The sequence below is a fragment of the Herpailurus yagouaroundi genome, unplaced genomic scaffold (assembly GCF_014898765.1).
Source record: "Herpailurus yagouaroundi ecotype Mexico unplaced genomic scaffold, PumYag 142, whole genome shotgun sequence".
NCBI classification, from domain to species: Eukaryota; Metazoa; Chordata; class Mammalia; order Carnivora; family Felidae; genus Herpailurus; species Herpailurus yagouaroundi.
Genome location: NW_024412397.1, coordinates 32,121,603 through 32,137,342, shown reverse-complemented (window position 1 = coordinate 32,137,342; position 15,740 = coordinate 32,121,603). Strand labels below are relative to the sequence as shown.

Genomic DNA, 15,740 nt, shown 5'->3' with positions numbered 1-15,740 from the left:
ACTTACAATAGCAATCAAGTACTATATATTTATGTTGAGAGTATATAAATGTTATGTCCAGAATTCATGATCCCCAAAAACCACCAGGGAGCCAAGTCCCATGCAAAAGCAAAAGAGCCTAATTCGAGCTAGCTCGAGCTCGAGCTCAATCCCCTACCTGCACCAACGCAGTGGTGAGATACCGGGGAGAGAGAGCGAGAGTTTCAAAAGCACAAAGGTTTTATTGGGGTCTAGGGGCAGTTGGTGAGGTAATGGCTGTGGCCTCAGCAGATTGGCTGGGGAAGGGTCGGAGTCCTGTAACGCAGGTCGCTGGGGCGTGTTTTGATCTGGAAATTTGAATGGGTGAGTGGGAGGTTACTCAAGGAGAGGAGGCGTGGTCAAGGTGAAGGACACAGAACACGATGGAGTCGGCAGGCGTAGGCCCGCCCTTTCAATAAATACTACGGAAAAGTGACCCAATGGCATGAATCATTCTTCTCTTCAGTTTCCTTTTGAGTGTTACCCCTTTCTCTGATACCGTGTTTCCCATCCACTCCCCACAAGTCTGAAGCAGAATTCTGAAGTATACAAACATTTGTTTTCCATCTATCACCCTTTTACATTAGAAGGCTTTTCAACAGATATATTCATTGAGTAAGTGCTAGGTTCTATCAACCCTCATAGTTTTAGCACTCAGGAAGCTTATAGTCTAATAGAGCAGATAGAAATATATCTAGTAAAACAGATAAGGAGAGATGAACGGTGAGTTGTGATCACAAAGTCGGTATTCCCAGGGATGACTGTCAGATTTGGCATTTGTTTTCCCAACTGTTCTTAGTTCATATGCAGGGCAGCAAATTGGCCTACTTTTAGTTCTGTTCTTAGTACTTGTATTGAACACCTACTAATCTGAGACCTTGTTTCTGCCTTCTCATTACATCTGATAATACATGGTTGGTTAGTCCTCCAGGCAGTTTCTTGGGCATGTTGTTATTTGCTTCTTACAGATTTTTTTTTTTTATTTAAATAGACTTTAAAATCCATTGCTGTAATTTTGGAGAAGTTAGAGCTAGTAATTTTGCTATTACTTCTATGACTGTGGGTTTCTCTCTGAATTCTCTGTGTTTTCTAAGTTTCTCTGTAGAAACCTGTGTTCCTTAAAAAGTGAAAATGACACTTTCATTGATTTGTTGACCTATCTCCTTCCTAGGATGGGCACCCTAGTGAGGATTATTTCTTTACAAGCAATTTGAAACAGACTGTACTGGTTTTATCCTGCTATTTAACAGAATGCAGATTTGCTCCTTTGAAAGATCTAGGTCACTGACATTTGAGACCCAAAATGAAATATAAGTTTAAGTTCATTTTTTTAAAAGTTTATTTATTTTGTGTGTGTGTGTGTGTGTGTGAGAGAGAGAGAGAGAGAGAGAGAGAGAGAGAGAGAGAGAGAGAGAGAATTCCAAGTAGGCTTTGTGCTGTCAGTGCATAGCCTGATGCAGGGCACATTGCGGGGTCGATGTGGAGCTCAATGTGGAGCTCAGACTTAGGAACCGTGAGATCATGACCTGAGACAAAGTCAAGAGCTGGATGCTTAATGGACTGTGCCACCCAGATGCTCCTGTTAAAGTTCATTTTTGTTTTTTAGTTACTGTGAAAGTTCCCAGACTGGAGACAACCAGCAGCTTTGGACTGGTGAAAATCATCCAAGTTTGTCTCTATTGTTATCAGCACCTATAAGAAATGAAATGACGTAGATTATGGTCTAATTATGATAGTTGCTTATATTGTGCATAGTGCTTTACAATTTTATAAAATTTTATAAAACTTGTAGTAAAATTTTTTTCCTCTAATATTTAATCATTTCATCCATGTTGAGTCTTCAAAGTAAAATGCCTTTATAAAAGTTTGAAGAACAAAAGGGGTGACTGGAGTATAGTGTGTAAGTTGTAGGAGATCATTTTGGAGAGGAAAACAGGACTTAGGAATTGTGATAACTAATTCTAGACTTTGTCTATTGCTTGAAATCTAGGTAAGAGTTGACTGCCTTCTGCAGAGTCTCTCCCACTGCTCTTTTGCAATTGAGCAATCAACTATATTGTACGCGTGGGCTTTCCAATAAGTGCTGTGCTAACTAGTCTCTAAAAAACACCCTCAGTGATGCCTCTTGATACTTCTACCCTTCTGTTCCACATTGGGATCTGCATTAGTGCTGTGACTCATTTTAACTGATACAGTCCTGTGAAGTGATGCTATGTCTCTTCCAGGCCTAAACCTTAAGACAGTTTGATACGCTTCTGTTTTTCACTTTTGGGACAGGGAGCTATATGTGAGAAGTCTGGGTATCCTATTGTACTGACTATATTGAAAGACTACCTGGAGAGGGAAAAGCACTGAGAGTAGATGCAGAAAGAGAGAGGCCCACCCATCCTGGTTTCCCAGTTGAATTCACTTTTTCCCACAAATGTATTAAACATGTGAGTGAAGTAAGCTATCATGAACATTCTAGCTCCAGCCACCAATATGACAGTAGACTGTTGAGACACTGGTAGGCCAATAGAAAAAAAAAAAATCTAGGTGTCTCACAAGAAGATGGCTTCTTGAGTTTTTGAAGTATCAGAAATAAAAAACTGAATATTGTTTTAAGGCACTCAGTGCCTTAAACTGAGTGCTTTGTTACGTAGTAATAGGTAAATAGTGCAGAGGCTAGTAGACATTTTAAATGGTAACTTTCTAATTCTGCAGAAATTATAAAACTATTGAAACAGAATTAGTTTTATAGAATATAGAATTTCTTGCAATTTCAGAGTCTGATGCAGGAGACAAACTGGTAAGCAGTCATAGTATAAGTGGTATCTCTCTTTTGGCAGTCACTGTTGCATTCAATGGAAACAGTGATTTTTCCATGTCAGGGTACATAGTATTCCATAGTGTACATGTATCATAATTTACTTAATAGTTTAAGATGGACATTTACATTTCTTTATGTCTAAATTTTTCTGTATTGCAAATAAAGATGCAAAAATGTGAATTTAGGATAATTAAACTTGTCCTCGTGCTTTACCAAGTTTATGGTACTACCATCTTAACCATTGACATTCTTTGTTATAAGTTTGAGAATGGTCACATTTACTATTCAAATGGGGACATTTGGAATATGCCATATAGGAAGTAATATGTATTAGTAGACATGAATTCTGGAAGTAATGAAAATGACCCCAGAAAATTTATGATTTGTCTGATGATTTAGTAAGGGAAAGAAGGAGCCCCACCACATTCTCCCACATCTAAACTTAGCCTGCTATTGCTAATTCTTTCATCAAAGGAAACTAGTGGAGAATCAACCACAATAACATAAATATGAAATTAGTATTTAATAAGTTACAAAAATTAGTTGAACTTAAATGTCTTACTAAGAGTGCATATTAGAGTGGGTAGCAAAACCTGGTGGAAGGAACATGGACTTCAGGATCATATAGACCTGGGCTTTAACTCCTCATTCTGCCGCTCTACTGTAGTAGTTGATAATCATCTGCAAATCGGGGTCAGAACTATTTATTTTATAGTGTGGTTAGGTTATAAAAAGAGCCAAAAATTTGGTGTGTGAATAAATGTTATTTTCCTCTTCCTTCTTGCTATATATGTCTAGGAATATAAACTCTAATTACTGGTTTTTACCGTTACTTTGTTCATAAAAGCAAAGCATGTAATATGACCCTTTATATTTTCATGAATTTTAAAAACCAGTTTGGAACATGCTGCAAAGTGTGTGCGAATATAATTCTTTATAGACTACAGGAAATAATATTAACTGTCGTATTTTGCATCCATTATCTCTGAATTTTGGGAGTAGGAATAGAAGTTAATACTTTCATCTTGTAGATATGGGTTCAAACATTACAGATTGGTAGCTATGCTTGTGGTGAGCATGGCATAATGTATAGAACTGTTGAATCACTATGTTGTACACTTGAAACTAATGTAACATTGTTTATCAAGTATACTTCATGGAAAAAATGACGAGTTAGAGGGGCGCCTCAGTGGCTCATTGGTTGGCTTAGTCGATTGAGGGTCCAACTCTTGATTTCCACCCAGGGTTTTGGAATCAAGCTCCATGTCAGGCTCTGCACCGAGCATGGAACCTGCCTAAGATTCTTGCTCACTCTTCCTGTTTCTCTCTCTCCCTACACCTCTCCTCCGCTGCTCATGCATACACGCACTCTCTTTCTCTCAAAAAAAAAAAAAAAAAAAAAAAAAAAAAAAAAGACAGTTGGAAAATGGAGTGCTAGGATTATAACCCAGGTTCTCTGGCTCCTAGTCTAGTACTCTTTAGGTCATATTGCCCGGTGTTCTTTTGGTTCTCTTGTAACTAATTCTTAGTCTCTTTCCGTGATGGTATCATATTTGTTTAATCTTCAACTAGAGCCAATGAAATGCTTAGTCCCTGCTTTGTATGAGGAACTGTGCTAAGCACTTATGTTGCCTTATCCATTTTAATTTAGAGATAACCTCAGGTGAAAAGGAATTTGAAAGCTAATCTGATATTTTTATATTACGATAATCCTCAAACTTTTTGTATGAAGTTACTTTTTTTTTCACTCCTGAAACAGTATGACCATGTAGTCATGATAAGAATCCCTTAATTGAAGAAGATAAAGAATATTGATGGTGAAAGTTTTTAGTTCCTTGAGACATAATAATTGATGGAAGTGTTTGGCTTCCTTGTAGGCATACCACCATAACATACATAATGGGACAGAAAATGACTGGTAGAGTACCATGTAAGGCTTTGCCACCAGTTTTGCTTTATGCTATGAATTTGTTCAGAATGAAAGAGGGGTTTTGATACATGAATAATGCTGTGTTTAAATTACACTTTATAAGACAAAATCTTGTTCCATTTTGAGGACCTTGGAAATTGTCTTGAATACTCTGTGTATTTGAAGTGTCAGTGTATTATTTAATTTCTGAAACCAAGGGTAGATTGGTATGTATATAAGACCTTCAGAGGACTGTATCAACTGCAACTGTAGAAATTATTTTTTCTTTTAAAAAAATGTTTTAAAAAATGTTAATTTTAATTTTTTAAATGTTCATTTTTGACAGAAAGAGAGAGCTTGAGTGGGGAAGGGGCAGAGAGAAAGAGGGAGACAGAATCCCAAGCAGGTTCCAGGCTCTGAGCTATCAGCACAGAACTCACTGCGGGGCTTGAACTCATAAACGGCAATATCGTGACCTGAGCCGAAGTCGGATGCTTAACTGACAGAGCCACCCAGGTGCCCCAAATGTTTGTTTATTTTGGAGTTAGAGACAGCAGAGCAAAAGCCTGGGAGGAGCAGAGAGAGAGGGAGACATGGAATCTGCAGCAGGCTCCAGGCTCTGAGCTGTGAGCACAGAGCCTGACGTGGGGCTTGAACCCATGAACAGTGAGATCATGAGCCGAATATAGTTGGACGCTTAACCGACTGAGCCACCCAGGTTTCCCTGGAAATTATTTTCTTACTGCTAATTCTTTTTTATTATTAATTCTTTTATCACTTCCTTTCAAAATTAAAACACACATGCATACCTATGCACTGAAATCTTGGAGTATTAAATTATAGGCCTCAGAGAAATACCTTACTGTGTGTAAATGATTTTTTATAGTTTTTTTAGATTGAGAGGAAGGAAATAGACAAGGTAGTTTATTTCTCATTTGAGAAATTATTCTTTAAAAAAATTTTTTTTAACGTTTATTTATTATTGAGAGACAGACACAGAGCATGAGCAGGGGAGGGGTAGAGAGAGGGGGAGATGCAGAATCTGAAGCAGGCTCCAGTCTCTGAGCTGTCAGCACAGAGCCTGATGTGGGGCTCGAACCCACAAACTGGGAGATCATGACCTGAGCCGAAGTGTGTTGTCTAACCAACTGAGTCACCCAGGCGCCCCGAGAAACTATTCTTATTATAAACCTGTCTCTTTGTAATGAAAATATAAGAAATGTAGAACATGGAGATACTTTTAGGAAAGGCTTCATTATTTTTTAACATGTTTAGATTGGCAAATTATGGACCTTTAAATAAAATGTTTGAAAATTGTTTTTCTCTAAAAATCGTAGATGATTAGTCTCTAGCCAAGTCCATCTGTTATCCTGATAGTTGTATACGGTTTCTGTTATGTATAGGAACGTGTCAAATGTGAAGGTGACATTACTATCCATTTTTTAAAAGACTTTTTAAATATTTTATTTTTGTAGAGAAATATTAGGTTCATCGTGATATTAATAGGAAGATACAGAGTTCCCATATACCCTCTGCCCCCATATCTGTGTAGCCTCCCCCATTGTCAGCATCCTCTACCAGAGTGGTACATTTGTTTTAATTGATGAATCTGTATTGACACATCATAATCACCCAAAGTTCATAGTTTTCCACAGGGTTCACTTCTGGTGTTGTATATTCAGTGGACTTGGACAAATGTATAATGACCTTTATCCATCATTATAGTATTGTACAGAGTAGCCTCACTGCCCTAGAAGTTCTCTGTTCCACCTATTGATTCCTCTTCCTTTGCAAACCTGAAGCAACCAGTTATCTTTCTATTGTCTCCATAGTTTTACCTTGTTCAGATGTCATATAGTTGGGATCATATAGTATGCACGCTGTGTAGTTTTTTTCAGGTTGGCTTTCTCATTTAGTAATGTGCACTTCAGGTTCCTCCACATCTTTTTGTGGCTTGATAGCTCTTTTCTTGTTAGTACTGAGTAATTTTACATTGTCTGAATGTACCACATTTATTTATTTATCTATGAAGGACGTTTTAGTTCTTCTAAATATTAGCAATTATGAATTAAGCTGCTATAAACATCCATATGCAGACTTTTGTGTGGACATATTTTCAACTCCTTTGGGTGAATACCAAGGAGTACATTTCCTGGATTTTATGGTAAGAGTATGTATATTTTTTTTTAATTTTTTTAAGTTTATTTATTTGGAGAGAGAGAGAGAGAGGGAGCAGGGGTGAGGCAGAGAGAGAGGGAAAGAGAGAATCCCAAACAAGCTTCATGCTATCAGTGCAGCGCCCAATGCAGGGCTTGAACTCATAAACCATGAGATCATCACCTGAGCCAAAATCAAGAGTCAAACCCTTAACTGAGCCACCCAAGTGCTCCAGATTATGTTTAATTTGTAAGAAACTGCCACACTGTCTTCTAAAATGGCTGTACTATTTTACATTCCCCATGTAGCGACCAATTTCCAGCAGTGAATGAGACTTCCTGTTCCATTTCTGCATTTTCTTCCTGTTCTATTTCTTCCTGTTCTTTATCTGCATCTGGTGTTGTAGGGTTTTACAGATTTTGGCCATTCTAATAGGTGTTTAGTGGTATCTTGTTTTTTTTTTTTTTGTTTTTCTTTCTTTCTTTCTTTTTTTTTTTTAAAGAGAACGAGCACCAACAATCTCAAGCAGGCTCCACGCCCAGCACAGAGCCTGGTTCGGTGGCTCATTTTCATGACTTTGAGATCATGACGTGAGCTGAAATCAAGAGTCAGACACTCAACGGACTGAGCCACCTAGGTGCCCCAAGTGGTATCTTGTTTTAACTTGCATTTCCTTGATGACATATTGATCATTTGCCATCTATGTGTTTTCTTTGATGAGTTGTCTGTTAAGGTTCTTTGGCACATTTTTCTTAATTAAGTTGCTTATTTTCTTACTGAATTTTAGGAGTTCTTTGTATATTTTTCATAACAGTCCTTTATCAGGTCTTTTGCAAATATTTTCTCCTAATCTGTGGCTTAGTTTCTCATTTTCTTAACAGTGTCTTTCACAGAGCAGAAGGTTTTCTAATTTTAATGAAGTCCAGTTTGTCAGTGATCTCTTTCATGGATTGTGCCTTTGTATTGCATTTAAAAAAAATCACCTCCATACCCAAGTTCATCTAGTTTTCTCCTATATTATCTCCTAGGAATTTTATAATTTTGCATTTCGCATTTAGGTGTATAATCTATTCTAATTTAATTTTTGTGTGTAAATTCTGTGTCTAGATGCATTTTTTTGCATGTAGATGTCCACTTGTTCCATCACCATTTGTTGAGAAGACTGTCTTTGCTCCATTATGTTGTCCCTGTTCCTTTGCCAAAGATCATATGTCTGTCTTTATGGAGTCTAGTTCTGGGTTCTGGGTTTTGCTTACATGATTTATTCATCTATTCTTTGGCCAAAACCAAACTGTCTTGATTACTGTAGCTTTATATTAATCTTCAAGTTGGGTAGTGTCAGTCCTTCAATTTTGTTCTTCTTCAGTATTATGTTGGCTATTCTTGGTCTTTTGCCACTCCATATAAACTTTAGAATCAGTTGACATCTACAAAATGTCTTGCTGTAATTTTGACTGGGATTATATTGATTCTATAGATCAAGTTGGGAGATACTGATATCTTTACAGTATTGAACCTTCCTATCCATGAGCAGAATATCTCTCCATTTATTTAGTTCTTGGATTTTGTTCCACAGATTTTTGTAAGTTTCTTCATGTAGATCATGTTTTGTTCGATTTATACCAGTCTCATTTTTGGGGTGCTGATGTAAATGATAGTGTGTTTTTAATTTCAAATTTGACTTATTATTGGTATGTAGGAAAGGGATTGGCTTTCATATATTAACCTTGAATCATGCAACTTTACTATATAATTGCTTATTAGTTCCTGGAGTTTTTTGATCTTTCTTTATTTTCTACATAGATAATCATGTCATGTGCAGATAAAGGCAGTTTCATTTCTTTCTTTGAAATTCTTATGCCATTTATTTCCTTTTTAATGTCTTATTGCACTTTTTCCTACTATTATGTTGATGATCATTACCATTTTTATTCTCCTTTCTGTGAAATCTATGTTAAAATTTTCTTCATTGTATTTGTTCTGCAGCTCACCAAAGCTCATCGACAAGGACACATGGTGAAAGTAGACTGGCTGGACAGATTGACATTTAGAGAAATAGAAATGATAAATGAGGTGGGTTGTATCCCTCGTTTTTTGCATTTTGTTTTCTTACAAAATATTTTTTCCATATTTCTAACTCAAACTTTGTTTTTTTTTAACTTTATCTTATTATGAGAGAGCATGTGCATGTGTGCATGAATGGGGGAGGGGCAGAGAGAGAGGAAGATAGAATCCTAAGCATGCTCTGTGCTGCCAGCATGGAGTTCGACTTGGGGCTTCATCCCAGGAACCATGAGATGGTGACCTCAGCTTAAGTGACTGAGCCACCAGGCAGCCCTCTAAATCAAACTTTTTGAGAAGCATTGTTTGTTGACAGATAACTTACAAATGTGAGAGTATTGAGGATAACCTGTAGTTGTGAGTTCTATGGTAATAATTGGGAAATTTGAGATACCTGTTTTTCTTTAATTTTAATGTTCTCTCAAACCATGAAGTAGGTATAAGTTATCCTTAGTGTACTGAGTATTATACAAGTGAAGGCTGTGTTAAACTTGATGCCTCTTTTGATGTTCTCTTTCTCCATTTGGCAGCATATATTTATGTTCAATTCAGTATTGGACTCTTTCAACCCAGTGCTACCTGTTTATTTCAGTAACCTTAAGTCATTGTTAGTAATTCTCCCCAGTTAAGATACAGTGTGTATTATGTACTATGTACAGCACTCTGCACCCTTTGTAAAGTTACATGGTTCAAAGTAATTTGTTTGTTTTTTAATCTTGTTTACTGGCCCAAAATATGTTTAATTAAAAGATGGCTTCTGTGAAACTCCGAAAGTTAGAACAAAATTTTCTTTTCTTTTTTATATATTTGCACTGACATACTACATGTTTGGCCTAACATTCTGTGTCTGGGTAATAGAACAATTATTTTAATCACATTAGGAGAGAGGAATTTCAATATTTGTGATATGCCTAATTTACTGTGATTACCACAGGGCATAACTGACTTATTTTATATTCTGTGAATGTTTTTTTAGCAGGTTGAAAGAGAGAAATTTTTAATTTACAATGAACACTTATAAAAGTTAAATTCTACTATTGTTTATTTAAAAAAAATGAGTGTTTTGTTTAACAGTACTTACATTCAGTATGAATAAACTGGGCATCTTTTCTAAATTTATTCATAATACATTTTCATATTGAAACTGAAAGAAAAATTTATTTTTTGAATTTTTATAATAGTTACATTCCTAAAATAGTTAAATCAAAGTGTTTTCATTTTTCTGTTCTTCAACTTAGATACCCTTGAGTGTAGAAGAAGCTGTGTCACAACTTACTTTGTCCAGCCTTACTCACCTTCCCTTCTTTAAAAGATAGGAGAGCATTGCCATTACCATAATTAGACTATTATATGTTTCATAAAGCTGAACAATTTAAGTGACTTCTTTAGACCTTTATGATTTTATACATACAGATTTAATACCATTTTTAAAACTGGGTTAAGACTTATCACCCTTTTAGACTTTATTAAGAGGACACATTTATACATGCAATATTTTTTTATGTTGGAGAAAAGTAACTATTTCCCAGTATATTTAAAGTATATTGATAAAAATGTATAAATGATTGCCAGTTATCTTAAGACCATTTGTGAATTGTGAATAACTTGTAAAGGTTGTATCTGGGAAGCTCAAATAGCTTCTGTTTTTAATTATATACTTTACTTAATTTACATACTTAGACATATGGTTTAAGGATAAACAGTTATTTGCTTAAATTAGAAGTCCAAAACATCTTTATTTCTGAAATAAAATAGTTTTCGTGAAAATGTATATAAAATACCTTCCAAGATTTTATATAATATAATCCAACTAGAATAAACCAGAAATGTCATTGACTTTGAGGAGGGAGTTATAGGAGAATAGTAGACACTTCTTTATAAAACAATGGTGCTATATAAAATAAAATAGCAGTACTGTATAAAACAGTGTGTTTATAATAATGCAATAAAAATTTACTACATTTTAAGTTGTACTTGATAGGTCATGTATTACTGAATTGGAAATAATGATGTATTACTGATCCTTTAAAGGAATGTTGAAGATCATTATTTTTCATAAAAATCTTTTTTTTTTTTTTAGAGTGAAAAACGAAGTTCTAATTTCATGTACTTGATGGTTGAGTTTCGATGTGTCAAGTGTGATGATAAGGAATATGGTATTGTTTATTATGAAAAGGTATTTGTCTTGGAACTGTTTATAGTCTCTAAAGTAGAGGGGAGGGGAAACAGTAAAAAAAATTACTGTTGTACCTGCTGAGATGAATTATTTGGTTGCAGGATAGCAGCAGACAGCTGTCAGCCGCAGCTGTTTGTGTATACACAAATCAGATCATATAGCTACAACAAGATTACAAAAACCAATCATTCATGTAATGGAGTTCTGGGTTCCAGAATTCAATAAATATGCAACAGATTAAAAACTTTTTGATTAATTGTTTTGTAAATTGACAAGTAGGATATTAAAGCAATAGCTTTGTTAACAATTGATATTCATTTGAAAAATAAAAAGAATAATTTTTTTAAGTGATAAGGTGTTGAAAATTAAGCGTATACTTCTTATTTGAGTAAGCATATATAATGTGTTGGAATTGTATATGTGATCCTTACATAAGTATGCTTATGAAAGCCATTCTAAATATGTATTTTTTATATATAATTAATGCAGAATTAAGAAAACCATGTTATCTGACTGAGTGATAACAAGTACACACTTATGGATTTGTTTTGGTCTGCTCATTATGCAGAAGAAAGTACGTGTATGTTTGATATGTAGCTAGATGAAAAATATCTGTTCCTTTAATGCTTGTTGAAGGGTCTTAATTTAAGCACTATAGAAATAATTGCATGCATAGTTCAGAACTACGTAAACCAGGTATTATTGTGGAAATACTTAGGTGCTTAAATCATCGTGGGTGAGGACAGACTTTTTGATACATGGCATAATAGAATAATATTTCTTCTAGTATATAGTTATATGCAGTATATTTGTTTATTAGAGGCAGCACTTCTAAATTATATTTACGCTCTAGTGTTATTTATTAAAGCTGTCTCAGTGATTTTTGAAAATATACATCTTTTTATAACTATAAATTATTTGAAAGATCTTTTTGTAATGGAGTTTTAAGGTTTATATAGTTCATTTATGATCATTTTTTTTGATACTTTTCAAGTTAACATATATCTTTTTCTCTTAGGCTTGTACCCCTTCTCTTTAATAAAAGGTTAGGAAAAGTTAACTTGTTTCAGCTTTTTATTTTATAAATGATAGTCTTTGGTAAAAAGACATTAGGAAGGTAGACTAACATTGTTTATTAATTCATTAGAAAAACTGCATTAAAAACAGTGGGAAATACAGATGAGTGAAATTATTTTGTCACTAATACACTTTAATAAACTCACATTTTACATTTTATACTATATCTCATATAATTTAAAGCATTATTTCCTGCCCATGTGGAGTTTATATTGCAAAAACATGGTAATGGAAATGGTACTTTCAAACATAAGAGATGTGAAGAATCTTTTGAGAGACAGCTTTGATAATAGATGAAATAATAACAGAACAAAAATTAGAAGAATTTCAAGTATTTTTGAAAAGGTTCTTGACCCCTTTCTACTGCTTCTTGAAAATTGCTCATAAATTAATGCTTGTCTACCTACCGTGTCATATTTCCACTTAGTGTAAAGATTGCTGGGCCAGTGTATTGAATCTAATGGAAATAGACTTTCTTGTCACCTGTCTTTTGTGACAGATAGCCTTAGTGAAGATTACTTGTCACAGTTGGGCTGATAAATGTGTCTTCTGGTATTGTGACTGAGAACCAGCCTGTTAAACAACGGCTGTGGGAATTTGTGGTTTTCTGTAAGACTCAATTATTGAACTAAAGTCAAGTCACAGTACTTCCCCTATTTCAGTCTCTCCTGGTTTTGTGCACATTATCTAACAAAGGAAATACTAGCATTTGGAAATTGACAGAAAAACTTGATCCAAGATGTACAGTTAGGAGGAAATGAATTTTGCCCTTAATTAGTTTAGCTTTTCCCACTATGTACACAGTGACATTTATTATGCTGAATTACCTCTCTTGCCTGATTTGGATAAAAATAAAAGCCAATACTCTTCAAAAGTGATAATACCAACAAAATAAGGCAGCTTTATTTCTTAATAATTGATGGATTGATTCTTTTTATTCAGGTTTGCATTGCATTGAGGAGGTGTCCCTCTAAGAAGCAATGCTGCTGAGTCTCTGTGTATAAAGTTCAGCAACATTAACTCCACACCTAAAATTTGACTTCTTTGAATGGAACTTTATTGTGATAATTTGAAAAGTTACCAACATCTACTCAGTAGTTTTTGCAAATAATGCAACACATCCCTTGTGCATTTTATTCATATTTATACTTATTATATTTTAATTATACTTTGTGGTTTCTTGTTTTAAGTTGGAAAATGAGGACATACTAATTTTGACCCATTATCATTATAAACAGTTAAAAAAACTTACAAAAACAATCTACTAATTTCTATATCTAATATATCTAAAAACTGTAACAACTTTTTGTTAGATTTTATTTTTCCCAAAGTATTTCCTCAGCAACAACAGATAAAAAATGGATATGTATTTTAAAATACAGTTGAAAGAAGATACTTTTTTTTAAAAGGGAGGAATGATGTTCATTAAATAGAATTAAAATACATAGGATGTGCATTATCATGTGTTATTTTTTACTATTTGGTTAAATTTTATCTGTTTTTTAACTTACTACACTGTAACCCAGGATGGTGATGAGTCATCTCCAATTTTAACAAGCTTTGAGATAGTGAAGGTTCCTGATCCTCAGATGTCTATGGTGAGTCATTGTCAAATTTCTTATGAAAGTGTGTTTCTCCACAGTGATTATGACTTGGATCCACACATACACTTTCTTTTAAAAAGTATGTAACTAATTCAGACACCTAAAAGTAATTCATAAGTCCATTTTAGCTATCTGGAGTCAAGTTCAGTGAACTTTTACAGTATCAACACCTAAAAATAAGGTCAGGAGAGTATAGTATTGGGGAACCATTTTATTTGATTATTGGAAGAGTTAGGGAATGTAGTCTTGAGAACTTAGGGAACAGGTATTTGAAAGGTTGTCGTCATGTGGAAGGGGAGTTTGTTTATACTGGAATGAAACTGTAGGCTCAATGGATAATTATAGGGAGACTGATTTTGTTGGAAAATATGGAAGATTGTTGTAGCTACAAGAACTTTTTTATTTGGATCATGGTGACGTGGATGATTTTGAGAGATACCTACATATGGAAGTTTGAGATGATAGCACTTTCAGGGATAGGAAACAGGAAGAATTCTTACTTTGTACCAGAGGATTAATTAGATGACTTTACATTTAGAAAGTTTCAGGCAAAAAATACTTTTAGTAGCATAATGGATACCATGATATTCACACTTAAAACTCCTTTACATCACTCTGAACCATCTTATTCTTATTTTTTTTTACCTTTCTAATTGGATTAGTTACCTTCCTAATCAGACCAAAGTGGATTAAAAGTGGCATATTAGAAGATAAAAACATGATGATAGAGGTAAATACACATCATTAAAGCAGGAAGTAATAACTGATGGCCCAACACCAAAGGAAGAGATGGCAGAAAAAAAGCATAAAAATTAGGGAAAAAAAGGTCACTTGCAAATCTTTTAGAAACAAACCTCCTGAATTCCTTCACAGTCCCTATGCATAGTATAATAAGTTCAAGTTAATATGTCTAAAATTGAAACTGAATTTTCATTATAAGATGATATATTTTTTATTCTGGATATTTGAAACACATGAATGGACATATTTTATGCTTACCTTCAAAGTAGCCAACAGTGAAAAAGATTTTTGGGGGCACCTGGGTGGCTCAGTCCATTGGGCACCCTGTGTTGGGCTCTGTGCTGACAGCTCAGAGCCTGGAGCCTGCTTCAGATTCTGTGTCTCCTCCTCTCTGCCCCTCCCCTGCTCATGCTGTCTCCCCGTCTCTCAATAGTAAATAAACATTTTAAAAAAATGTAAGAAAAAAAAAAAGTTTTTTATACCAGGACCTTAGTTAGCACTGTTACTCCTATCAAAAAGTCCGGTAAATGAGATGTTTGTATTTTTAGTGTATTCTTTTCTAAAGAAGATACTCATCAAGAGTTAATAGCTTTAGGGTGCCTGGGTGGCTAAGTTGAGTGTCCAAAATCGTCCCAGCATCACAATCTTGTGGTTCCTGGGTTCTAGCTCCACATCTGGCTTGCTGCTGTCAGCATGGAGCCTGCTTTGGATCTCCTGTCTAGCTTCTCTCTCTGCCCCTCTCCCGCTTGCACTCTCTCTCAAAAATAAATAAAGCTTAAAAAAAAAAAAAGAATTATAGCTTTAACATTATGGATACTGTAATTAAAACAAAACAAAACAGGGGCGCCTGGATGACTCAGTCGTTTAAGCGTCTGACTTTGGATCAGGACATGATCTAACTGGTGAGTTCCAGCCCCACATCAGGCACTGTGCTGACAGATGAGAGCCTGGAGGTTGCTTCACATTCTGTCTCCCTCTCTCTCTGCCTCTCTCTGGCTTGAGCTCTGTCTTTCTCTCTCTCTCAAAAATAAATAAATATTAAAAAAAATTTTAAAACAATTAAAAAAGTTTTAAATGCAAGTGGGCAAACACTAAAAAGATAGAAAGAAATCCAAAACTAAAACAAAAAACCAAAACTACTCTCCTTATCCCCTGTGCTCAAAAATTTAGTTCAGTTTGTAGTCATGA

At 34.8% G+C, this 15,740-nt stretch overlaps 1 protein-coding gene across 1 annotated transcript in view; it reads left to right on the top strand.

Annotated features, from left to right (window-relative positions):
* The window catches only part of PIK3C3 (phosphatidylinositol 3-kinase catalytic subunit type 3), a 145,160-nt gene that overhangs the window by 33,923 nt on the left and 95,497 nt on the right, over nt 1–15,740 (top strand). The window contains exons 5-7 of the mRNA XM_040478958.1: nt 8,880–8,966; nt 11,035–11,130; nt 13,734–13,805. Coding sequence (XP_040334892.1) covers nt 8,880–8,966; nt 11,035–11,130; nt 13,734–13,805 — 255 coding nt within the window. The remainder of the gene's footprint in view (nt 1–8,879; nt 8,967–11,034; nt 11,131–13,733; nt 13,806–15,740) is intronic.